Raw genomic sequence first — 24,956 nt, 5'->3', positions numbered from 1 at the left:
GCAAACACCCCAACGCAACAGGCAGATTCGGCCAGTCAGTTTCGACGGCATTATCTCTTGGTCATCCATTGGGTTTCGCCCCAGCGGCCCCCTCTCTTTCAAAGTGTCAGTTTACGAGGAATGCATTCGGCGTCTCTTGATTCTGCTGTCTTGAGTGGCATCTACAGCCTTCTATCACCAACCGGTCACGCCGGTGAACCTTATCGTATCACACGCCAGGCTCGGTCAGATTTCGCCCTGTGTCTCTCCACTTTGTCTTGTTCATCCCACGTATGTTCGCCGAGACCTATCCCCGACTCCCCAATCCGGACTCATGGATCACCCAAGAGTCCAAGACCACCCCAAATCGCCCGGCCCTGCATCGAACGCGACTGGTGGGTAACGCGGGGATGGAATGGATCCTCTTACACCTTCCTTTCGCGTGAAAGATGCCAATTGCTGTGCCTTCTCTCAGCTACGATTCCCTTCCTTGGCGGCAGAGATATGCCACCCTCCACCCTATCTCGGTGGAATTCTGCCCTGTCAACCTTCTCGTTCGCTAGAAAGCCTAGCCCACCCATCGGTCGCACACGCGAGCATCGGGTCTCGTTGCTGAGGGGCCACAATTGCTCGAACATGTATCCAAATCTGGTCCTTTTGACCGCTCGCATCCAGCCCGGTCCCAGCTCGCCACGCTGATAGACAAGACTTCCCACTTGCACCTGCTCCTGCTCTCCCTTGGGGCTGGTCTGCCCCACGTACCGACTGTCTCTCGAGTATTTATCCTCACTTCGACCGCCGATCAGGGTCTTGGGAATGCGTTCCTTTTTCCCTCGTCCTTTCCCTCAGTGCGGTGTCGAACTTATACCGGCTCGTCTCTGAAGTCCTGACTCCTGAGGAACCCGCCAACCACCGACGATAAGCATCTTCATTCACTGCTCCTCAAGTCGATTCAGGATGGAGAAGACAGAGATGGGTGCGGCCAACAAGTCGGTCCCGGAGAACTCCTCCATGGACCAGGTGCAGCAACAGACCTCGGTCGCCTCAGGGCAGTCTGTCGAGAAGAAGAACCCTTGGTGGCATCCGATCATCGAGCCTGGCTCTGCAATCCAGATCATCATCGCTGCTGCCCTTGCAGTGGGCATCGGTCTCGGCGTCAAGAGCGCTCACCCTGATATCCCCGACGCTGCGACCACGATCCTCATCATCCCCGGTAATCTCTGGCTGAGGGCTCTAAAGGCTGTTGGTAAGTTTGGTTCAACGTCCGTCCTTAATTGACGGCCAGGGTTTCCTTTCAATTTAGATCGATTGGTCGTAGGCATGCCAGAAACTAACACGACGCCAGTCCTGCCAATGATTGTAACGGCAATGATCCTCGCAGTGCAAAAGCTAAAGGAGATCAGCCACGGCGGCGCAAAGCTGGCGAAATGGACAATCGGCTACTACGTCCTGACCACCATCATCGCAATCGTTCACTCCATCATCATGACCTCCCAGGTCTGGGCTCGCTTGATGACCGTGGCTTCAGCAGAGTCTATCGCCGTTGACGGGATGTCCGAAAAGGACCAGGAAACATACGACGAACGTCAGGAGCAGGATATTCCAGCCACCGTGACCGAACTCTTCAACTCCCTCATACCGGCGAACGTGGTCAATGCTCTCGCCTCCGACCACCTCCTTGCCGTTCTGGTATCTGCGGTGGTTGTAGGATATCTCATCGATGACCGCGATGGAAGATCATCTCTCATGAAGGCTTGCAGAGAGATCGAGGCCATTATCCTCGTCGTCATCTCATTTTTGATCTCTCTGGCCCCTATCGCCATATTCTTCCGTCAGTAGAATCCTTCCTTGAAAGCTCGGCTTCGAACCTACCAAACTAACGTGAGCCAGTTATTCTTCCGAATATGTTCAAGCTCGATATCAATGACATCGGTGTCAACCTCGGCATCCTGATGGGCGGCTCCATTAGCTCGATGTTCATCCACCTATTCGTGGTTCTGCCCCTCATATTCTTTGCCTTTACTCGCATGAACCCCTACACCTTGTGGTTCTCCTGCTCTCCAGCTTGGTTGACCGCCTGGGGAACTGCGTCATCCGCCGCTACACTCCCATTGACAATGAAATGCGTCCGCGAAAAGGCCAAAGTCCCCAACACCATTGCTAAATTTGCAGTGCCCCTCGGGTGTCTGATCAACATGGACGGCACGGCAATTTATTTCCCAATTGTCGTCGTGTTTCTCGCACAGACACAAGGCCATGTTCTCAATGCCGCAGACTACATCATCATTCTCTTGCTTTCGACTCTGGCGTCCATCGGCACTACCCCTATCCCTAGCTCTTCCCTCGTCCTGACCGTCATGATCTCCTCGAGTGTCGGTATCCCGCCTAGCGGCATGTGTATGTCATATTCTCTTCGTTTCTGCGGATACTTTGCTAACCTTAACCCTAGACGGAGTAGTTGTAGCCGTGGACTGGTTCATCGACAGATTTAGGACTGCAACAAACGTGTCTGGCGACCTTTTTGCTGCCGTAATCGTCTCCAAGATGACTGGCATCACGGATCCTGAAGATGGATCCGAAGATGAGGTGACGGAGGTCAGACAGAACGACGATCGCGTCTAATCCATTCTCTGGGAATCAATAGTGTAACAGATAATGTTGTACAAACGGAGCGAATACCATTTGATTCAGTCCTTTGGCATTGACGGTCTCCAAATATGAAATGACTTCTTGCGTTTGCGGGTGAGAAAAAGTCCTCCAACTTATATACGTTCGAACGACCTTTGGTGGCACATAACGCGTCCGGTGTCGCGCGGTCAACTGTCGAAAATCCCGCTTGAGAATCGCTTATTGGCATAGATATCTAGGCGGTCCCACTCCTTGTCCATTCTGAGGTTGTCTCGGCCTTGAGTACGACGGTGTATCGGCCACTAAACCTTTTGCCGTGTGTAGAGTCCACTGGCGGGGCGAACTTTCGTCTGGCCGATATTTACATTTGAGAGGTGCTCGCGGAGGGGAACTTAGTTATATCAGAACGCAAAATCATCCCTTTTCTTTCAGCCACAGTGATTGTGTTAAACAAACACATACTTCATCGCGTAAATCTCGACAATTAGTTACTTGAATAAGCCATTTTTCGTTCACTGAAGATCAACAGTAGAACGTAAGCCGGACTATTTGAACGCCATCCTATGCAAACCGTAAGCACCCCCGTATGAAACAATTTCTCCTAAAAGCCCGGCCGTCCCAACGCCATTCCTTGGAGACTCATTACGTCCTCCTTCGCTTGGCCCTGTGCCAGTACGGCTCCCGACTCTCGTCCTCTGTGGTGACAACCTTCATCCAACCAATCTCAGACTCACCCATGTTCGGCTTATCCAAAAATGCCTCCTTCACGCCATCTACCAACTCGAGCCGTCTCTTCGACGTGTACTTCGGGGTCTTCGGCCCAATGCGTGCTCGATTGTCGCTTAGCGCTATACGTCGATCAGGCCTTTGTTGTGGAGCCTCTGGATGTCTCCACGAAAGCCTTAGTCCCTCCGGCTGAATCATGTTCCACAAGTCGCAGTCCTCGTCGCCCTCGAACCAAGGTTTCCATGGGGGCCATAGTCCTCCACTCAGGTTCTTCATCACTTCGTATGGGCTTTGAAGTAGTTGTAGACCAATGGCAGGGCTCCAGGGCGACAACGTGTGCGAGATTACCGGGGGATCAAACACCGACGATGCTGGGTAGAGGCGGAGCCCCGGCCGGAGCTGCGGGTCGTCCCAGTCGCCCGTCCAGCCCGTGTTGTCTGCGTTACGCTGGAACCCGGGCCACCAGGGCATGGGCGAGTGGCGTTCCCATTTGTCAAACGCCGTGGTGTCGAGATGTACCGGGAGAACACTCTCGTCAATTTCGTCCTCCTTGTACGTCGTTGGTACAACACGCATCACCGGCTGAAAGTATCTCAAGCACGAATCCGTGGCCAGAAGAATCTGTTTCCTTTTTCGAAACCCGAAGGTGGGATCGGACCCCTGAGGTGTTTCGCCATACACCCTCATCTCATATACGAACTCCGCGTCAACGGTTTGTGTATCAATGTCCTTGATATCGTGATCTCTCAGCTTGAACTTTTTGCGGTTCGGCCGGGTAAACGTGATGATCTCGGTGTGGAAGAAGTCCGCCAACATGTGCAACATCTCGTGGTAGCCGGCCTCTTTGGGCATTCCGGCATCTGGCCTGTTGCTGCAGAGGGCTCGGAACATGCTCATCTTGCCCCAAATCTCTTCGTCGTCTGGGTCGGCGCATCTGGCCGAGTCGGCGAGAAGTTGGCTGTACATGCGAAAGCGTTTTGCCCGGCGGACAGCGTGATGAGCGCCCATATTGGGATGTTCATACGTCATGTCAATAAACCATTTTGCGGCAAGACACTTAATGTCCTTTGCCTTCGTGGGGTTGTGCTCGACCAGCAACCTGCGAGGTTCTTATCGTCAGTATCGGTGTCTCATTTGTTTTCTGCGAACGACAGATCAGGGAAAGATTCAACTTACGCCAGCGCATACCACAAGCTATTCTCGTTTTTCGGCGTGGGGCCTGCCCAAAACTTGTACTCCAGATTATTCTTCGAGCCAGCAGGCTTGTCCTGGGGATGCATGAAATGCGGCTTGGCCTCGAAGCCGTAGCAAGCCAAGTCGTCAAAGATATCCTCGTTCTCACGTTTCTTCGCATCCAAGACCATGAAAGCTGTGGGAAGCCACGTCTTTCCCTTCCTAGGCCGGTCACGCGCCAGCTGTGCCACGTCTGCACGCGCGTAATGGGCGTTAAACTGGTTCACGCTCAGGGGAACTTCAACACTTTGTGACCAAGTAGCCGAGGTGATGTCTTGTGGCAAGTCCCAATTTGTCAGTATATGGTTAATCGATCGCCACGGCTGAATTCGGACCTTTGTGTTGGGTGACCAACGCGGGTGACCTGGGCGTCGGATACCAGCTATCGTGTGTATGGCCGAAAGGACGCGCTTGTTTGCCTCGATGACACGTTTCTGGGGGACGTCGCCCGGAATGATGTCTATCTCGCTTACATTCTGTTGGTCACGCCATATGCGGTTGAGAACCCTATTGCACCAGTGTGTGAACAATTTCGGCTTCGGGCGGTAGCCAGTCGGGCGGGTTGTTGTTGAGTGAAGACCTAGAATTCTGTAAGCCAGCTGGACGTCGCCGTTGTCGGGCTTGCATCCTAGAATCTCCGTGACCGTGGGAAGCCGCCGTTCTATCCAACGTGCCCCTGGTGGGTTTGCGAAGTTGATGGCGTTGGCCATTTTGGAATGCTTGAAACTTTTGAAACGGTACTGGAGGTTTGGATAAGTTGCTACTCGGGGTGGAGTTGCAGAATTCATCATGGGACATAGTTGTCTTCCTGCATCTTTTATGTTTTCTGTCTTGATCGGATGAATGAGAGTACATCTTTTTGGCCATTGTCTACTTACTATTTAGAGATTGTTCACTTTGTACAGAGCAGTTTGTAAAAGAGCTTCATCAGAGCAACACAATGAATACTTTTGTCATTGTTATGTCAAACTCAACGATGTTCAAATGGGCTTTGTTGAGGGAAGAACTAACTCCGATGTCCATTATCTATCAGAACAAGGTACTATTACTATAGGTAGCCTTTGTTTATGCCTACTTTGTCTTCAATGCAAATTCACAAACTGCGCGGTCTTGACATGGGAAGCTGTCGAGACGTAGGGTTTTTATACCGGAGTTATCACATCACACTCAGAGGAAAATGACATCAAATAACAGTGCAACCAATGATATATTTCTCTAAAAGGCGCCTCTATCCCAGGCACGCCATGCAAACCGATCCAGGGGAAAAAAGAACAAACCACAAGCCCGCACAATCTTTCTCTCCGCTGTTCACCATCCGCTTCTAAAAAAAACCCACAGCCCAAAACAAAATTCTCCAAGGGGCGGTGCTCCCATACTCCGTGACAGTCTTTCGCAAAGCGCGGGTATGAACGGGGGGTAAAACCAAAAGCAGAACGCAAAGAGAGAAAGAGCTAGTAGTAGACATAAAGAACCCCCCAATGTCTCCATTCCAATCCCTTTCCTTGTTTGTTTTTTCCTCTCTGTCGTATGAATGCATGGAAGAAAAGAGGTACCAGTACATGATATAAACCCAAAAAACTCCAGGAAGCATCATGATGACGCCAGCTACGAAACCCTAGAACGAGGCGACTTCCTATGAATCGAAGATGTTGCGTCTTGTTGAGTCGCCTACCGCCGCTTCGTCGGACTTACTCCGCCGCTCTCGAAGCTCAGGTCAACGCTCCACAGCGAATCCCAGACCACGCTCCTCTTCGTCGGGCTCGAACTCTCCCTGCTCATCTGGCGACGGAGTCTCTGAGGGGATCTGGCTTTCTAACCGCCGCGGAAAAAGCGGAACGGGTATCAGCGAGGGAGCTGCGACTTTCACGGTCCAACGAGAGAATCGATCATGTTTCGTACCTCGGGCGACCTGGACCTCTCCTCGGACGGGCCCTCGGTCTGCGGCGAGCTGGCTGAAGCCTGCCCTTGGTCTTGTCCGTTCGACGACGGTCCTGCCAGTCCCCCTTGCGGCGGGCTGGTGCCCGTGGGTGTCTCCGGCGCCACGGCGCGGAGAGAGTTGGTCTCGCTGCCCAGCGCGTTACCCTTGAGCAACGCAGCTCCTCCGGCGCCAACAGCAAAGGGGATGGCCTTCTTCGAGTTAGAGCTGCTCCGACGACTCTCCAGACTTCTGTTAAGCGCCTTGCTGACACCCTCAATGCTATTGACGCTGATCCGGTGCTTGTCCTTGCCGTTCGCCTGTGCGTGGGTGTGCATGTCGGCCATGGCCTCAACGTTGTTCGTCGCTATTGTCGACTTGCCCAGACCAGGCGTCGCAGGCGCACCCGGCTTGTCTTCGTGAGCGTCGATGAGATACCACCTCAAGCCGTCCGACAGCTGGAAAGGGTTGTCGTCATCTTCGCCGTTGACGGAGTCGGTCTCGGCCGGCCTCGTCAGGCTCTTGGAGAGGTCCACGACGCGCTCTTGGATACGCGTGATGCGAGCGACGAGCCACTCGCGAGAGCGTAGTCGGTGGGCGTCGGTCTCGCGCAGGAAGTAGTGGGGGAAGCCGACGTTGAAAGCGGCCCAGGCGCCGGCTGTCTGGTTCCTAGTAGGAAGGAAGAGAGCGAGATCGCCCTCCTTGAAGTGCTTGAACGCAATCTTCTCGTGAGAATCCCTCTGCAGCGTGTGTGCCTTCTCTCTATAGGCACGCGCGTCGCGCTGGAGCTTACGAGCGAGGTGCTCAACATCCTTGACACGTCTGTAAACCGTCTCAGCGAACAAGTCCATGTCGAAGCTACCCAGCTTGGTCATGAAGGCCTCGTATTTCTCAGACTCGACATCGGCATCGCTGCCGTTCATCCAGTACAACAGGTCCAGGTCGGTGCTATCGGCCAGGGTGCGACTGGTGAGCATGCCAGAGCGGCGTATCGTAGACTGGCTTGGGTCGGAGGAGTCGTTGGCGTTGTGGATCTGGCTCATGGTTCCTCTCTCGGATCTCGGGACCTTCTGGATAGTCATTGTAGATTCTTGACGGGTGACTGAGAACCCGAGTCGCTCCAGCAGTCGACACAAGCGATCGTTGTGAGAGTACAGACGCTGCGTCAAGTCCTTGGTCTTCTCTGACCTGGTGTCGAAGTGGCCAGTGACGGTCGTAAGCTTAGCCTGGGAGGCCTGTAGCTTCTCCTTGTAGAGACGCAACTCCTCTTCCAGGCTGCCCACCTGAGACTGTCTGGAAGCCAGCTCCTCCTTGATTGAGGTGATGCGCTCTTCTTCCTCGTCAAGCTTCTTCCGCAGACTCTCTGAGCCCGTCTCGCCGTCGGCAATCTTGGCTCGCAGCTGGTCAAGCTGCTCTCGGCTCTCGGCGGCCTCTTGCTCAAGGGCAGCCACTCTGGCTTTTTCTCCATCCAGGTTCTCCTTAAGATGTCTTGAGGTCTCTTCCTCGGCCGCAAGCTTCTCCTTAGTCTCGGCGATCTCCGTCTTAAGACTCTTGACATGCTCTTCGGCCTGTTCGAGGTCGGCCTTCAGAATTGACTTGTCGTTGTCCAGGGTCTTCAACTTGGCAGCAACATCAGTGGCCTTATACACGAGTGCTTCGATCAGATCATTGAGGTCTTCGGTGGTATCGTCGTTCGGCGAGAGTTGATCATGAATGTCGCGAAGAGCCTTGAGCTGCGTGTCGACCGTCTCTTGAGCAGAGCCCAGGCTCTTGGTCAGCTTCTTGGCTTCGTCGTTTGCGGTCTGAAGCTGCTTTTCGAGAGCCTCGTTCTGCTCCCTTTGCAGACGCGCCTCATTGCGGAGGAAGTCAACCTGGCCCTGGGTCTTGAGGGAGTCGTCCTTCTGATCCTTTTGCAGGCGATCGATCTCGGCCTCCATTTCGTGCACCCGCTCGATGTAGGTGGCCTTCTCGTTCTCCCTAGACTCGCCAAAGTTCTCGATGTCGTCCTCGGTCTCCTCAAGGCGCGCCTTAAGTCCCTTGATCTCGTTCTCGAACGATTTCCGCTCTATGACGAACTCTTTCTGCAACGCCTCCATGTTCTCGAGTAGCTCCTTCTTGGTGGCGTTGGCCTCCTCCATCTGAGCCCTAGCCGCCTCTACCTGGGATTTTGCCTCGTCCACCCGTCCCAAGACTTCGTTGTGCTCCGTCGTCCGGGCAGTGAGATCCTTCTCGAAGGCGGCTGCCTTCTCCTTCTCCGCATTGAGCTCATTCTCGAGTTGCTGGATCTTCTGCAGAAGGGCCTCAGAGTTGCTAGCTGCGCGACGGCTGTCTTCCGGCGGTACAGACCTGACGGAGTTCGTAGAATCGTTCCTCTCGTGACCGAACAGCCCACCGATGCCAGGACGAGAGGAGGCCTGGCTCTGCCTGTGAAGCAAGTCCTCTAACCTGCGCACACGACTTTCTGCAGTCTTGAGCTTGTTCTGGAGTTTAGTGTTGTCATCTCGAAGCGTATGGTTCAAGTCGTCGTCTCCACGAATCATTAGGCCACTACGCCCAAGGGCAGCCTCGTGGACACTCCCGTTCTTGAATGCCTTCAACCTCTTTGACTGCTGCTTCGTGGGGTTGCTCAGCTCATTGACAAGCTTCGTCACGTCCTCGATGATTGCCACCTCAGCCTGCTGTCTTTGGAGGTGTTCCAGGAATTCCTCGAGGTCGCGCTTCACCATGCTCGGCCAAGGCTCCTCCTCTCCTAGCAAGTTGACCTCCAGACCAAGAATGTTGGCTTCCAAGTTGTCGCGGCCATACATGCTACCCACCATCTTGTGCCACTTTCTTCGCCTCTTCGATTCCTCGTCCTGAAACAGAGCCATTTCGTTGGCCAGAGTCGATGAGTCCGTCTTGATCTTGTCGGACCACTCCCGGCGGCGGATCGCCTCCGAAGCGAAGGAGGCATACATGTAGGGCAGCTGGTTGATGAGCCTCAGGTAGTCAAACGTCGTCATAACGTCCTCAGCCTGGTTCAGAACTGTAATCTGATTCTTGACGCTGCTATGCATGGATGTAATCTCAGTAATGTTTCGCATAAAATCGATCGAATCCGCTGCGATGGTGTTACGCGCCTCTGTGGCGTAGTGCAGCATGTCAGCCATCTCTGCAGCGCGCTTCTTCAGGCTCGGAATCAAACGCGACGTGTGGTTCTCCGCCGTACGCGAGGCCTGCAGGACATTCGCCTGGGTGTCGGCGTACTCCAGCATCGTGCTGTAGTCCGTTTCTATCTTCTTAGCCACAGCCTCGATATCCTGGAGCAGTTGCGCCGCCTCCCCGCTGCGAGCCAAGGAAGACCGGCCGACAAGGTTGTCAAACTCCCCAAAGAGCCGCTCCACCCCGGCGTACATCTTGTCGGCCGTCTTGTCGAGGTCTGCCGCCTTGGCGCTGAACTTCTTCAGCAACGTCGGCGCCAGCTTGCCCGACTTCCTTGCCGTGTCGAGATCGATCAGGTCCTCGAGCGTGGCCTGCTTCTTCTTAAGGTCACGCGAGGTCATGAAGCGCACCATTGCCGCTGAGATCGGCACGCTGCGCGCAACCTCCAGACACCGCTCCCAGCTCTCCGCCAGCTGCTCGAACTCGCCCATCGACGGCTCCACCCACTTCTTGAGCTCCGTGTACTTCGGGTCGATCTGCTTGACACTAATCTCGAGATTGGTCACCGCCGCGTCGAGGCACTTGATCATGACATCCATCTCGCCATAGCGGTCCTGCACCTCTGCGGCCAGGCGCGCAGAGTCACCCACGATGCCGAGGGCCCAGGCCTGTCTTTCCTTATAGAGAGCCTGCCATTCGGACAGCACGCGGATGTCGCCGATGTAGTTCGGGGCGTTGGGGACGGTGTAGCGTTTCGGGAGGGGCACTTCGGACTTGGGAGAGGGTCCGCCGGGGGACGTCGGTGAGGATATCCGGATGTCGTAGACGTAGATCTCTGTCTGGAGGGTTGTCAGCTTGCGCTCCTCGCCTTCGAACCTTTGAAGCCCGTTACCTCTTGATGCAGTGTCTGCAACTTCACCGCCCGTCCTTGGGAAGTCAAAGCGACGACCTGATGTGCCGGAATCGACGTGCTCCTCGCAATCCACGCCTTCAGCTCATCGAGCCTAACACCACAGAGTCAGTCTCCCAAAAGTCTGCCCCGCAACAGAAAGAAGATATCCTACGCGGCAAACTGCGTTGTGTCCACCTGCAGGCGCTGGCCCGTATGGGCAATCAACACCTGCGTCGCCATCCCGGAGCATCTCCCGGCCTCAGCTGCGATAGCTGGCCCGCCGCTCGGTCTCGGGGTATGTTGACGAAGACTCTCGTGGCCCGTCTAGCTTGTCTCCGAACGTTGCGTTTCGAACTGTTGTTGAGGCACGCGAGGACAACAGCGGTCGTCGTCGTGTTGTCGTCCTCGTCGTTGGGGGCGCCGGTCGGTAGGAAGGATGCAAGGACGCAGCGGTTGTTGCAAAGGCGCGAGCGTTCGTTCCGCCGGGCTTCCAAAAAAGATGACCGCTGAGGCGCCCGGAGCTCGTGCAGGCTGCAAACCCGCTAAAAACCTTGGTGGGCGTAGCGTGATGTCGCCTCGTGATCCTTGTTGTCATTTGATTGGGTGGTCTGGGAAAAGGCTCACTCCAGCCACAGATAACCTAATAATCGCGGCTGACTCGCCCGATAAGAAAAATCACAGGCAAGCCAGGAACGATGCACTAGCCACACTGCCACGTTTTCGGCTCCGGACTTGCAATCCCAGCGCCAATCCACCCCCGCCGGATCTTGTGATTTCGGGCGGGTTCAAGCTGAGAGTCGCGTACCGCGTTCCGAACGCGGGCGGACGATATTCGGGCTCACTCCACGGAAGCAGTCAACGAGGAGGGTCCGCATTCCCCAGCCCGATGCCAGACACGCACACCGACGAACATGGATGAGCCTCAAACCCAGGCGACCTCAACGTCCAAACAGGAAGACGAGGTGCCGCCATACCTTTTATCCAAAGATGAGCAGCGCGTTCTGGAGCTCTACGATGAGCTGCGCGACCTCGAGGTGAAGATTGCCCTCGTCAGAGCGCAACAGAGTTACAGACCAGGTACTTCTTCCCCATTTAGTCTATGCTTCTGGATTTCATTTTCTCACATGACGAACCAGATTCTTCAGCTCCAGACAGCCAAGATGATGTGCGAAAAGCGCAGGAGGACGCGGCCAAGGCGCGTGCTGGATGGCTCTTGAGGAACGATATCACGGATAGCGTTATGACCGCCAACCCCATCCTCAAAGCTGTGCATGGAAGCACACAAGCCACGCCCATTGAAGTGTAAGCTTACTCCCGCACTCGGAATCTCCCTCACTCGGGCTTCATTTCGTTTGTTTGCTCTTCTTCCCTTGGTATGGAATCTGTCAATCCCACCACTAACACACCCAAGGGACCTTTTACCGCACATCAACTCCCGCGATACCTCGTCCGTCGCCCTCGCGCAGACATCTAATGAGATCCGCACGACTCTCGACAACCTCACTGACGTCGAGGCCGAGAGCCTCCGTGTCGGCCGGCGCAACGTCGAACTCACCGCCGAGGTGCTCCGATTAGCGGAGGAGGCTGAGAGGAGGAAGGCCGGCGAGACCGACGATCCGGCCGTGCAGGCCCAGATGGCAAGCTTACAGGCCGAGTTGAAAGCGAGCAGACAGCGGTGGAAGGTCATGAAAGGGACTGCGAGTGCCGTCGTGGCCGGGAGCGGTGTTGATTGGGCGAGGGACGAGGAGTTGAGAGAGATGGTGCTGGATCCTGAGGATGACTGATCGATGCAGAGCCCGTCAATCGGCAGTGGTTCTCTCTGGCTGGCAGCCTCTCATCGAAATGAATATTGACGCGACATCTCACGCTGGCAGCAGCATCGGTGGAGTCGGTTCAAACATGTGGCCTGGGCCCGACGTATCGCGGACGTTCCGATTTTCGTTACTTCAAGACAGAAACACGCTGCTCCATTGCCCGAGGCCAAATTGGGTTCGTAAGGACGTGGCCAAGGTGGACCGGAGTCGGCTCTGATCCGTTGTCTACGATCGCCAGATGCACAGTACCTGACCTATGCAGGTACGGACCGTACGGGACCCTAGGAGATCTCACGGCTACAATTGCTCCTTTCTAACAGCAGGGCAGACAGAGGACCCTAGATCACGGTGCTCGCCCTGCCCTGCGCACGATCGATCAGTCGTGCCTCGCCTCCGACTGCGCGGCACCGGCACTTTTGGCCTTTTCGTTTCCCAAACTCATGTTCGGCCCCTGCCGCCTCCACACAATCTCACCACTCAGAAGCTCGGAGGAAGCTTGACAAGGCTTAGCGTGACCAGGCGCTATGACCACCGTGAATAGTCACGTGAGTCATCGTCCGCCGCCAACCAGTGCCTTTGATGATAGTATTGAAGATGTCGCGATCTTGTTGTAATGAAGAAATTTTGACGGACCCAAATGCGCACGTGGAAGCTCTGCCGGTACAAGGTCTCCTAATAAGAATTCTAAGTTATCTGATTGCAAGTAGCCCAATGCATGCGTCGGTGCAAGTCAGCGCGCCACTGAGGGGAAGCACGCGATATCCTCTCAGAAGACGTTGCAGAAGGTTTGGGGTCATCCACAAAGTCAACGGAGTAAGGAAGAGAAAGAGAGGGAGCAGTCGAGGAAACCACAGGCCGCAGAGGTTCGGGGGAGGGCAAAGCTCCCCGTCAGTCAAGCTCTGTCTTTGCAGACCAGATCAGCTCGGAGGGAGTGGAGCTGATTGGCGTTGGCTTACACTGCAACATGTACCTTACCTTACTTTCGCGTGCAGGTCAGGTCGTGAGAGTGGGCAAGGCGACTGACAGTGTACCGCCGTATGGTTTGGGAGGGGGTGTGTGTGGGAGAGGAGAGTGTCCTCAGGGAGGGCGAAATTTGCCGGGGGAGCATCAGGTACAGCACAGTATCAGCAACGCAAAAGGTGACTAGCCCAGCGAAATTGCCTGGCCCCGTGTATCCGCTGCAGGTCGCGAGTACCTTGCGCACTTTGCTGGCCAGCGCGCCGCCTAGCCCATTGCCAGGGCCCTCTCTTTGGTGCCAGCCAAACAGGGAACAAGCGAGCAAAAGCAAAATGGCTGGGCCCGGCGGGCTGTCTGGAATGTGCGGAACCGTCGTGCTCCTGGCAGACATGGCCTGTCTGGCCATGAGCCATGGCAAAGTGCTGTGCCGGCCTGTGAAGTTGCAGAAGCCGCCTGCATTGGCAGTGTGCATTGGAGAGGGGTCTCTCTGACCGTGGTAGCAGGCATTACCCAGCATGGCGCCTCGAGGGTACACATGACGCCCGCACATTTCTGCGCATAACAAAGTATTCCCACTCTTCTCTCACTGCCGAGAGCGTTGCACTGCCTGGCTACTTCGCCGTACCCCAACTGAGGAGCTTAGGCGGAGGCACAAGACGAGGCCGAAATACAGCGAGGTGCGCCGACGACCTCGGCGTTCTATTGCATGTACATTGATTGATAAAGCTCCAAGAGAAACTGAGCACGCAGCGCCCTTATCCGTAGCTGATAGCTTGATAGGCCGGCGATGCTACCGCTTGATCTGATTCGCGTTGTTGTCTCTGAAGTAGCAGCTTGGACGGATGAGCATCCGTAGCATTCATTCAGTTGTTGAGGCCAGTCGGTGACCAGGGATTGCCTAAGGTGGTCAATCAGTCTGCATCGTCTATTGTTAGCATCCGTATGATTCCAGCACGTGCTACAGACTGGCCTCTGGGTTTGAAGAGGAAGAGGGAAAAGAGCAGCAGTTGTTGATGCACAAGGGAGGCTGGGGAGCCCAGAAAGTACCGTCAGCTGGGGGCGAGAGTGATTGGGCGCAATCGCCCAAGCTGATTCCGGTCGTGGTGGACCAGTTTCGAGGTACTTCGCGCCATGTAGCGGTACATGGCAATCTCGTATGACGATACATGGGGCGTATGCATGAATAAAGTACCCGAGTTTTGTTTCGGCCATCTGAGTGATCCCCATCAGTGATCAGTCAGTCTTTATGGCCTCCCGGTCGTCCCAACGTCGCATCTCCCTGAGCAACGCAGCGCAGTCCGTTTGGTGCAGCAGTACATGGCTGCACTTGATGCCGTCTCGTCAAACAGTCGAGTGTATCCGTACGACCACAGAGAAAATGTCTCTGTTTCCCTGCTGGATCGAGGCAGTGTGCCTTTGCAACACGGTGAAAGTAGTTAGGATTGCGTCGTCAATGGTGACAAGCAGCTGGGAGCTGCCTCGTGTTGCACCAGGCTGGTGCTATTGCTGCTCATGTCGCGGGCGGAAGGTTTCGAGGTCTCGTCAAGTCGCGTTGAACCGCGGTGTGGATGCGCCGATGTAAGGTAGGAACCTCCCCGGAAGTCAGCTAATGGTGTTGCAGTTTGGGCTGCACGGGACAGCCACTACTGGAGTAGCAGTATGTATCCTGTCTAACCGCGTGGATTTGCAACCCAGGACAAGCCTGGCATGGAGCGTTTGTCGAGAACTCTGCGCTGAAGTACTGGTGGGCTTGGTGTGCTTTGGCAGACGATCTCATTAGTTGGTGTGATGATGATGGGACAAGCCACTGGAAGGAGGGGGAATGGACAAAGTGTGTCGAGTGGTGTTTTAGTGTGGGCGAGATTGCGCAGCGACGTCCAGACACAGTGTGTGCGCGCAGGGTGTCTTGTCTCCAACGCGACGACTTTGCAGTCATCCAAGAGTACCCAGACGTGGTGCCCCATCTGTTTCCTCACCTCACACACCAGACCAGCTCAAGCTAGTTGGTAGTAGTAGGTCTTGGTGTGTTTTTGGTGAGGATATCCGAATGCTGCGAAGCTTGTCGACATATGACGCTAAATGGAGAAAGCCTCTAAGCATGAGGTCACCAGCATCCACAGCCCCAGCAGATAGGAACAAATCTGGTCCTCTTGTCGTATACGTGCGGTCTGTCGTATTCAAAGTTTGCGTTGATAGATAGGGTCTTTGTAAGTGACGCAGTCCCAAAATTTTAACACAAGAGATGCAGTCTCGTCGAGTGCCAGGGAGACACTGCTCACATTAGCCGAATGACCTTGTCCCAGTACAGTGAGAAGGGACGAGAGCTGAGTGTGGAGGGGACGGTACAGCAGGGGTTGAGGCGAAGCCTGTTGCTGATTATTGATTTCTGGCTTCTGGCAATCACCTCCGAGTCCCGTCTTCTCTGGCCTGCGCGACGCGGACTACCTTATGCTGATGCCCTTCGTCTAGGAGCAAGGGACCCGCGGCGGCAAGGCGACTTGCAAGCTGGGCCAACCTGCCTATCAGCAAGCCAATTGGCGGTAGGGGGGCAGCCTTAGCGCCGGTGAAGAAGAGGAAATGATTATGCCTGGTCGAGTCCTGGTTCGGTCAGTGGTGGTAGGCGTGTCACTGCGCGTGCTTTCGGCCTGGAGGTGTCCGTATCCGCAACAAGAGGTGAGGAATCCATACGGTACGCTGCCATGGTATGGTCCATGGCTTGCTTGGTTGAGGGAGGGAGCTGGACTGCAACTCGACCAGGTGAGGTATCCGTAGAGGAGGGTGCAAGTAACATGGACTGGCGCAGAAATTTCTGGGCATTGTGTCCGGGTTGCGAGAGAGGAGCCGGCTGTTTTAAGTGATGCAGAGGAGCGAAGAGCAAGAATTGTGAGTGACGGCCAAAGAAATCGCGGGTGCTGATCCGTGTAAGTGGAGTGGACGACCTGGAACCGTACGCGCAAACGAAGCCTCCAGGCAAAGTTGTATGTATCTGCATACGCAACATGTTCGCATGCCAACGACTCAGAGCCAGCGATGCAACAGCTCCTCATCCACAGCAAAGTGGATCGAACGAGACCAGGAAAACACTGAAATGACGGGAGCGCAAAATTGAAAAGACTGTCCGGTGGCTGCGGGCTGCGGGATGGGAATTGGAGCTCTAGGAGCTGGAGCTGGAAGTGAAAGCTACCTAGGATGGTCTGTGTGGATGGAATATTGTGGTTTGTGCCAGGTACAGCGCAGTGCAGGTGACGGAAGGCGGCGGCAGGTGGGGTCAATGGCAGAACACTGAACCAGCCAGCCAGCCAGAATCCGGATCTGAAAGTGAGGGAAAATAAAAAGCACGTCGAAAGACCGGTGTTGCGTGCAAGGAAGGCGGCATGCCTGGCAGACGGACGGACACACATGGAGAGAAAAGATAGGTACATTGGCCGGAGGCAAAGGGAAGGCGCGACAAAGTAGCCAGTGCGAAAACCAGTCCGAGGCAGGAGGTACAAAGCGCAAGTACAGTACTTTGGTGCGGAGTTTCGCGCGCACTTTGTACCTGTACAGTACCACACATTTATAGCAGCGACTAGCATAGAACGCGGCAGGAGAGCAAGGAGGTGCCAGGTGCGAGGGGGGAGGGAGGCGAGGAGAGGATAAGGTCAGGGACAAATGGATGGGCAGGAAAGACGGGACGGAAAGAAGAGTGGAAGATGGCGGCGACGTGAGGCAAGGCAAGACGCAACGCACGCAACGCACCTGGCAGTAAGGTAGGTAAGGTAGCAAGCAAAGCAAAGCAAGGCAAGGAAGGAAGGTGAGGCGGCACAGGCACAGCTGCCACTTGCCAGTGCCCGGCTGCTGTCGCTCTTGTTGCTGCTCTCCCATTACCGCTTCTCGCTGCGACTGCCGATTTCGTTGCCTCTGCCTGCGTCCTACATACGTCCTCTCACCTCTCTCTGCGCGTGCCCACGCCAGGCCATGCCATGTCTGGTGTGGCCAACCTACGCAACGTACTGGTTGCGTGCGGGCACACACCGCGTACCAAGCAGAGGTAGGCGCAAGGTCCCTTCCCGTACTAGCCAAGGCCAGACGATACATGGCGCAAAAGCAGCAGCAAGCTGATTGACGGTCCCCCGCCTTTCCCTGACGGTAGGAGGAAGGGGTAAGGTAGGAAAGGAAGGGTAGGTGGAAGGAACGAGAGGTACCTTCCCTGGTCTTGTCGGCCGGGAGGTACATGAGACACTACCCGCACCTTCCCACCATACCGTGCCTTCCTGACGGATACTGCGCGCTTTTACTATGTAGACAGTAGGTACTGGCACGGCAGGTAGACTGACTTGCTTGCACTTGCACCTACTTGCTGGAGGGGTGATGGGTAAAATGGGTGGTGGAGGATGGGGGAAGGAAGGGAAGGGGACTCTGGACTCCTCTGGCTGGTCTCTTCCACCTCACCTCCCGCCCGCGTCAGTCCTCGCCCTCACAGTTCAGGGAGGGAAGCCGCGCCCACCCATCCTGCTCTTGCTGTTTCCACGGTCCTTCTCCTCTCTCCTGCCTTTCGCTCCTCCTTTTCCGCGTGTGCCCAGTCACACCTCCCAGTATTTTCTCCCGGCTGCTAGAGTCCTTTGCCCAGTGCGCCAGTGCGCAGTCCAGTTTTCGCCTGCTGCACCCATTCAGCAGCCAGAACTAGCCCAGCCCAAGGCCGCCAGACCAAGCAAGACCAAGGTGACCCCCTTCCCCTTCCCCTTCCCCTTCCACTTCCCACAGTGCCACCCCTCGTCCTTACCCCCCCAGTCGCAGTCGACCGCAGAGTCCCAGGCTTCCCAGCAAAAACAAGTGCGAAAGGCGCGTTGCTGCCGCACAATCACTCCCCCATAGTAAAAAGGCTGCTTGGCCCTCCCCCATACGTTTCCCTCCCTCTTCTTTTTCCCATACAAATCTCCCACCCAAATCCTCCTCCCATACAAACCACTCTCTCGCAATACACACATACAACCAGCCTCTGCGCACCTTACTTGTGAGTACTTATCGCACTCCCAATCCACATTGCACCTCAGCATCACGCCCATATCCAATACCCTCAATATCTTCCGACGCCCAAAAGTTATTTTCGCAATTATATTGCGCATCTTTACTTTTGCTCAAAGTCAAAACCCTGTGGCTTTCTGGCGGACTTTGGAGCGTGCATCCCCCTCCGCGATCTTTCTTCGCACCTCAACCATCTTCCTCAACTTCACCCAAAGGAAGCTTGACAGCTAACGGAGCTTGACGCGTCAGACCCCGAATTCCACAACACCCTCTCAATCTCTTAAAACCCCGCTCAGGTATGCTTCACGATCTCTTTACTAGGCCTTTGAGCTTCAAATCTCAATTATCGCGCGTTGCCGACCGCAATTGCACTTGCGACCCATCACCACCCGCGCCTAGGGATCCGCACCATCGCGCAACGCTGCCTTGCCCAGTGCGCGGCGCAATGCCACCAACCCTGCGCAATATACAACCCACTTTCTTTTGAAAACGCTGCATCTGCCGAGTTCCTGCCATTCAGCAAAACTAATCGCTTTCTCATAGACAACATGCCTAAGGCAGCAACCAAGCGTGGCGCGGCCGGCAAGGTCGAGAAGAAGCGCGGCAAGAAGGGTACGTTTATCTCTTTCTCTCGTTCAGTCGACCGCGGTCTCGTCGACGGGTTACTCGAGTGCTGGGTCACCACGGCCTTGAACATCTCCTAAGGCATTTGAAAGACTGCCCAACGGATGTTCTCGGCCGTCAGCCATGCTCTCGCGAAGCCTAACGGCGCAGTGTCGCAGTCGTCTCTGCTCTACTCACCAGATTATGTCTAACACTGATCCAGACCCCAACGCCCCCAAGCGTGGCCTCTCCGCCTACATGTTCTTCGCCAACGAGCAGCGTGAGAACGTCCGTGAGGAGAACCCCGGTATCTCGTTCGGACAGGTCGGCAAGATCCTCGGTGAGCGCTGGAAGGCCCTCAACGACAAGCAGCGCGCCCCGTACGAGGCCAAGGCTGCCGCCGACAAGAAGCGCTACGAGGACGAGAAGCAGGCCTACAACGTAAGATACCCTCATGCACCTCCCTTGATGTGTTGTGCTGAAGCTAATTAGTCCTACTGAAGGCCGACCAGGAGGAGGATGAGTCTTCTTAGGGTATTCGTTGTTTCTGTTGTATCTCGGGCCGCGGCGTTCAATGGTGGAATGGCCCATTATGGGTTATCTTTAAATGGTTTTGGGGCAGGGAAGGCTCTCGAGTGTTACTCGAGTGTTACCACGTCTGGTAACGGGGCCACAATGAAATAACGAATATCTCGATTTGAGAACTCCTGTACAAGTAAAGTATTCAGTGGCTTGGCTTCGTCGTTCCGAATTGCAATGCTGCACCAAAGCAAAGAAGTTGTGTACACATGGTCATCGGCCGATGCACCGTGCTCACTGAATGAAGGGTCGCTTCCCCGGACCCAAGGATCTGGACGTCCAGGCCTTATTTTCGGTCAACCAGTCAGAATGTCCTGATCCTCTTGATTGCCAGGGCATCGTATCGTGGGGGTGAAGGGGGGAGGCACGCAAGCCAGAACAGCGGCTGGGATCGGCCTGTCCACTAATGCAGAGTGCACGCGGCCGGGGTCGACCTGCCGTGCCGTCCGGGGGCCTTGGGCCGACTTGGGCGGCTTGTGTGGCCCGTGTCTGGCGAAGGCGGCATCGGTAGCCATGGAGCGGGTGCCGCGACTGGAAGTCAGGGCGAGATGGTGGTGAGCCGGTAGGCTTTCGTGGCTGCCGATTAGGTAAGAAAACTAGCAAACCCGAAAACGGTGCGACGAAATCTCCACACTTTCCCGTCCGATCCATTGCCGGGGCCAGGGTGGTCTCGGTGTGTTGAGACACCGCGAGATGGGAGGGGGCCGGTCATCTCACTGAGGTTCCTGCATCCAGTATCTCGTCGCAATAGAAGGCAGGAGTCGATGCAGGCTGGCTGCCTCCTGCCTTCCCAGCGAAAATCAAGATGGATGCCTGATTCTGGTCAGGTTACCGCCTGTCCCTCGCTTCCTTCCAAGGTCCATTCTCGACCTTCATAAGCCAGCAGCATCCGCAATAGAGCTCCTCCGTTCATTCTTTCGCGAACCTCCCATCCCCACGTAATCGTACCGTGCATCTCCATCGACCATGTCGCGCGGGTCGACAGAGCATTCGAGTCTCGACAGCCTGCTTCTCTAGCATGGGGACAGATGATGTTTGCGCCGATCTGCTTCGCCAGCCAATTGTCACCACATGCCAAAGTATCTCGCCCACTCCTGGTGGTGGGCATTTATTCATGAGATGAACCGGTCGATATGGTGCAGCTCTTTGCATCAGGGAGGGCTTTGTCAAGTTCCGTCCCATTGTTCCGTCATCCCGTCTTGCGCACCAGACAGAACTACCTCGCCTCGCTGGGAAGGAGGCTCTGCGCATTGCACCCCGCGCGAACGGTTCGAATGAAGAAGCGACCGATGCCACATCGCATGCATTTGCGGGGATGACAAGAATCATAGTGCATCAACGACCAGACCAATGTGGAAGGATATGGCATCGTGCTGCATCTGACCATGCATATGTCAACACTCGGTCGTCGGTTGCCACGATACTTGCCCTACCACGACCTGTTCGTCTCCTGGGTTGCGTCTACGACACTCAACCCCGTATATTTGGATGCACCGCCAGCGACGATCGAAGAGGGCACGATAGCAATGCGACGCTGTGCTATTTTGCCTTTGCGCCCCTACGCTCCGTTCTTGTCGAGCTCTTCGGCGCGTGGTGCACACATGAGAACCGTCAGCCAGTCGCTGTGTATACCTTCGTCGAAATGCCGGCCATGAGCCAATTTCCTTCGGTGCCCGGAAGGTCTCTGCTAGAAGCAAGTGTTCATCTGCGTTATCCAGTTTATGCAAGTGCTAGTCGCCCAAGCCTGAACCCCGCCGGCTCCGGCCCGGCCTCATTCGTCCATCGCACCGTCTTGGACGTCTAATGCATGCAGAGGGGGAAGCATACAGGTCCATGGGGTCATCCTCAGCAGTCGTGGCATGCTCTGGCTAGTCGGTCGTCAGGTCAATATGTGTTGAGCCCACACATTCTGCTTTGGCAGCAATCTGACAGATGTGCCCTCTTTTCTTTCCCTACCTTTCGGCCTCCTTCTTCAGAGTTTCTTACAGAGCCTCTCCTAACAATTTTTGGATCGTCGGTCCATTCGGTTTCGGTGTGTTTTGTGGTTCCGCCTTGATATATTCGGCGTATGCATCGGTCAGTTGACTCGGTGCTCCGCAGTGATTGACACACAACGCGGTTGGCGGTGAAGTCAGTGCAGGCCACCGAATGCCAAACTCAACTCCAACCAGCTTGCACCCGTTCAGCTCCGGGCATAGTCGCAACCGCCATTGAGACCCGACGACAAGGCATAGCCAATCTTCAATCGACTCGAGGCGGCCTTCTTCATAAACAACAGCCAGTGCTTGCCAACCACGGAACACTCGACACGTCAGATGTGATCAGCCTGTGTTGGTGTTTGGGTTCGCTCGTACTGCCAACACAGAAACCAAAGGCAGGACTGAATTCGGAGTCTGGCAGGGTGTGGTGGCGTGTGTTCCCGGGTTGGCCGCCAAAATCGAGACCTGCAGCTCCGAATCGCAATTGCAGCCGCTTTCCACCCATTGAGTGAGCGCCTACCGTTGTGGCCACACATTACCACCAGAGGAAGATCATGCCGAGCACAGGAAGCGGGTCGCCTCCTCTTACTCCTCTTCTCTTATCACTGTATTGTCTGTCGCTATTTCAGGACGATATATCGTCAGATCTTGTGAGCTGCTCAGTATCGCTTTCGTCTACTTTTCGGACTACATGCCGCCTGTGCAAAACATTGCTACAACACACAGAAGTTTAAGCACCAGCCGGGCTTTGCACCGACGGTTGGAGAATCCCGCCGAGCGATGAGAAGGTGAATCGCATCATAATCACCCATTCCAGTCGAGGACGCCGCCGAATCCGCCTAAAATGGAGCTGAGCCTACAGAAAGCCGACTTCCATCTCCTTCGAGGATGCTGCCTCGAGGCCGAGCGCGCCGATATGGTGTCAGTGCATCTTGAAGGTCTTCGCCAGGCGCTACCGGAGACCTACGGCGGCCATCTCGCCATGCTTGTCGAGGAGATGCGGAGCAGTGCAAGGGTTCTCCGAGACCTGGCCGATCTATCCCAGATGCATTTCAACCGAGTGCCAATACTACTCAACTACCTCAACATTGTTCTTCCGTGTCTGTCCAGGACCCTCCGCGACATCATCAACTTTTATGAGACCCGGACGCTGAGCAAGGAAATGCGATGGCGGAAGATGTACCATACGATGACACAAGAAGTTGGCGGGCTGCCCTTGCCACAACGCTTTCTGCTTTATAACCATTTTTTGACCAGTCTGAAGCAACTCCTTATAAGGTAAACCACAGTCTGTGGAGGGTGCCTCCTGTGGGGATATATTGACAAGAGTATAGGTCGCCAAATTTCGACCTCAACGGCTTGGAGAGCCTGAGAACACGGATTATTGGACTTCGAGAAGCGCGGGGTCTTCGTACGCAACTGCTTGGGTTAATTTCAAGTTTCATCTCGCTGACGTTCAGCCAGCCACTCCGTCCACACAGGTCGGTCCCGTTCTCAGACCAGAAGTGATGATCCTGCCGACGCTCCAAGATCCCGTACGTTACCCAATAGTGGATCGATATTCTGCTGACTGGGACTCTAGAATGCGCACTGGGCTGAACAGATCTTCTCGCTCCCGCTACCTTCTCGGACGGCATTGAAGCACAACAGGTCGTCGGAAGCTCGCGGCCAGTTTGTAGCATGGGGCCAACTTAATATCCCGAAGGAGACCAAGATGCTCTTCAGGCGGTACGGCAACAGATTGCCTCAACGCATAAGCCGTACTAACTCTCGTTAGACCGTTTGACGACGATCGTCTCTGTCTCATGATGTACCTTAATTTGGTGAACCAGACACCTTATATCCTTCTTCGGACATTCCACCAGGGTGCACCATGGTTCAGCCTCCGTGGAACCCACGAGCTTGTTATCCACAGGGAACACAGTAACGCCCTGCATCTTAATCGGTGGAGTCAGGTGGACCGAATGCCGAAGTTGTGGGCTGGGCTGAGCTTCAAGACTTGGGAAGGTAAGCCGTTACCAAAGTTCCAACAGGCTTGGTGGCTTGCATCTGACGTGCGCTAGAACTGGTCTTATTCCATTGCACGTTCGTCTCCTTGAAAACCAGGAACGCCCTTACAGTCGACATGAACGCGAGAGAGTTCAAGCTTAAAGGCGAGGAGAGACTCTTCCAGGCGTAAGGCTGCATCAATCCCCCGGTCTCATGTACGTCAAAACTAACGTCTGTATCCAGCCAAATTATTGACGATGGCTTCAAACACTCTTTGATAGTCTATCGTGACTCCGGAACCAAGGGCCTCCGCCTGCATGCCGCCGTTTGGGAGGGTGAACTCCGCCAATGCCCAGTCTGGACGGCCTTCGGTACGCCCTCCGTCTCTATATACCCCCCTCTCTAGTTCCTGTTCCTGGTCCGCTCTAGAATTATTAAAAACCCCTCTGTCCTCGACCCACCAATGTTGTTTCTAACCTCGACTCACAATCTTCAGTAACCCATCAGTCTGCGTCTCCGACTTGGCTCCAACGCAAATCCAATCACCGCGTCTGGCTCAAAGACGTCCAGCTCTACGTCTTCTGCCACCGATACCGCCAGCAGAACCAAAGAAAGGGACAAGCTGGCGCATTCGAGATCAACTTTGTCTCCGACGAGGGGGCCAAACGGTTCCGCGAAGTCTTTGCTCCCGCGCCTGAAGACACGTCTGAAGTTTCGATGGAGGCGATCGAGGGTGCGAAGTAGTCGTGCGTGCGAAGTACCGGGCCGAAGCTCGACTGACGAAGGGCCGGCCCAATATTCCACCACCGATCGATATCTCGCCGCCCGACCAGCCCCGATACTCCACACAAACTCCAGCCGTGGTCCCCGATTCCCCGTGGTGGAGCCGCTTCGTATCCCACCGTACCCACGTTACCTCTCTACCTCCCGTCCCACACGCCGGCTCGCCATTTCCAGGAATAATCGTGGATCAGGCCCCTGGAAATCCACTTCACCTAGGGGATTCCTTGGTGTTCTACGGCGGTCCGCGCGCAGACCGCCTTGCTATTCGAAACAGGTCATCCATCTCCCTCCCTCGCCCCTTCGCATACGTTTTGTCTTGTCGGGTCTGGAAAAGTTTGGACTTGATGGAGATACCCTGGGAAGACTGATATGATTGTGATGTCGTTTTGATCTTGCTTTACTTCGTTGACATGCTTTTCCTTGATTGTGGCATGACATGAGCGTAGCGTTTCTCTCTTGCATTGCGTTTGGCTGTCATTGCCTTTCTTTCTTTTCCTATCTTTCTCTTTGCTCTTCTTGGTCTTCTTTTTCCACAGAGACCCTCTCTTTCATGTCTACTTATTCACTTCTACTACTATTTCCATCTTTGATGACGCACGATTAATGATAATGAGCTTGGAAAAGAATGCAACAAAAGAAATGAGGTACCTGCAATTGAGCAATTGAACAATACGTCCCTCCGCACAGGTTCCACAACTTGAGAAGCAGCATGCAATTATTAGGTTGATTTGATT

General features: G+C 55.0%; 6 protein-coding genes across 6 annotated transcripts; 4 read left to right on the top strand and 2 right to left on the bottom strand.

Moving 5' to 3' along the window:
- Positions 1-936: 936 nt before the first annotated feature.
- SLC1A1 (Excitatory amino acid transporter 3) lies at positions 937-2,601 on the top strand (the record flags this gene model as incomplete). Its single annotated transcript, XM_036641517.1, has 4 exons — positions 937-1,225; positions 1,325-1,810; positions 1,870-2,376; positions 2,429-2,601. The coding sequence occupies 4 exons, from the start codon at positions 937-939 to the stop codon at positions 2,599-2,601; spliced, it is 1,455 nt and encodes a 484-aa protein (XP_036492627.1).
- A 648-nt stretch (positions 2,602-3,249) lies between these two features.
- Positions 3,250-5,276, bottom strand: CGCS363_v009667 (uncharacterized protein; the record flags this gene model as incomplete). The annotated part of the gene is made up of 2 exons (XM_036641516.1): positions 3,250-4,432; positions 4,510-5,276. 2 exons carry the CDS (start codon positions 5,274-5,276, stop codon positions 3,250-3,252), a joined length of 1,950 nt encoding a protein of 649 aa, XP_036492720.1.
- Positions 5,277-6,280: 1,004 nt separating this feature from the next.
- On the bottom strand, positions 6,281-10,754 carry ATG11 (Autophagy-related protein 11; the record flags this gene model as incomplete). Its single annotated transcript, XM_036641515.1, has 4 exons — positions 6,281-6,370; positions 6,466-10,461; positions 10,515-10,626; positions 10,687-10,754. 4 exons carry the CDS (start codon positions 10,752-10,754, stop codon positions 6,281-6,283), a joined length of 4,266 nt encoding a protein of 1,421 aa, XP_036492721.1.
- A 671-nt stretch (positions 10,755-11,425) lies between these two features.
- CGCS363_v009665 (uncharacterized protein) lies at positions 11,426-12,298 on the top strand (the record flags this gene model as incomplete). Its single annotated transcript, XM_036641514.1, has 3 exons — positions 11,426-11,591; positions 11,651-11,816; positions 11,926-12,298. The coding sequence occupies 3 exons, from the start codon at positions 11,426-11,428 to the stop codon at positions 12,296-12,298; spliced, it is 705 nt and encodes a 234-aa protein (XP_036492718.1).
- A 6,539-nt stretch (positions 12,299-18,837) lies between these two features.
- nhp-1 (Non-histone chromosomal protein 6) lies at positions 18,838-19,425 on the top strand (the record flags this gene model as incomplete). The annotated part of the gene is made up of 3 exons (XM_036641513.1): positions 18,838-18,901; positions 19,116-19,333; positions 19,396-19,425. The coding sequence occupies 3 exons, from the start codon at positions 18,838-18,840 to the stop codon at positions 19,423-19,425; spliced, it is 312 nt and encodes a 103-aa protein (XP_036492719.1).
- Positions 19,426-22,294: 2,869 nt separating this feature from the next.
- Positions 22,295-24,183, top strand: CGCS363_v009663 (uncharacterized protein; the record flags this gene model as incomplete). The annotated part of the gene is made up of 8 exons (XM_036641512.1): positions 22,295-22,728; positions 22,785-22,861; positions 22,915-22,985; positions 23,033-23,178; positions 23,228-23,457; positions 23,514-23,625; positions 23,683-23,810; positions 23,936-24,183. 8 exons carry the CDS (start codon positions 22,295-22,297, stop codon positions 24,181-24,183), a joined length of 1,446 nt encoding a protein of 481 aa, XP_036492724.1.
- Positions 24,184-24,956: the final 773 nt, after the last annotated feature.

The sequence above is a fragment of the Colletotrichum siamense genome (genome assembly GCF_013390195.1).
Source record: "Colletotrichum siamense strain Cg363 chromosome Unknown KSG_Cg363_contig06, whole genome shotgun sequence".
Taxonomy (NCBI): Eukaryota; Fungi; Ascomycota; class Sordariomycetes; order Glomerellales; family Glomerellaceae; genus Colletotrichum; species Colletotrichum siamense.
The sequence above is the reverse complement of the archived record's forward strand: the minus strand, read 5'-3'. Positions and strand labels throughout refer to the sequence as shown.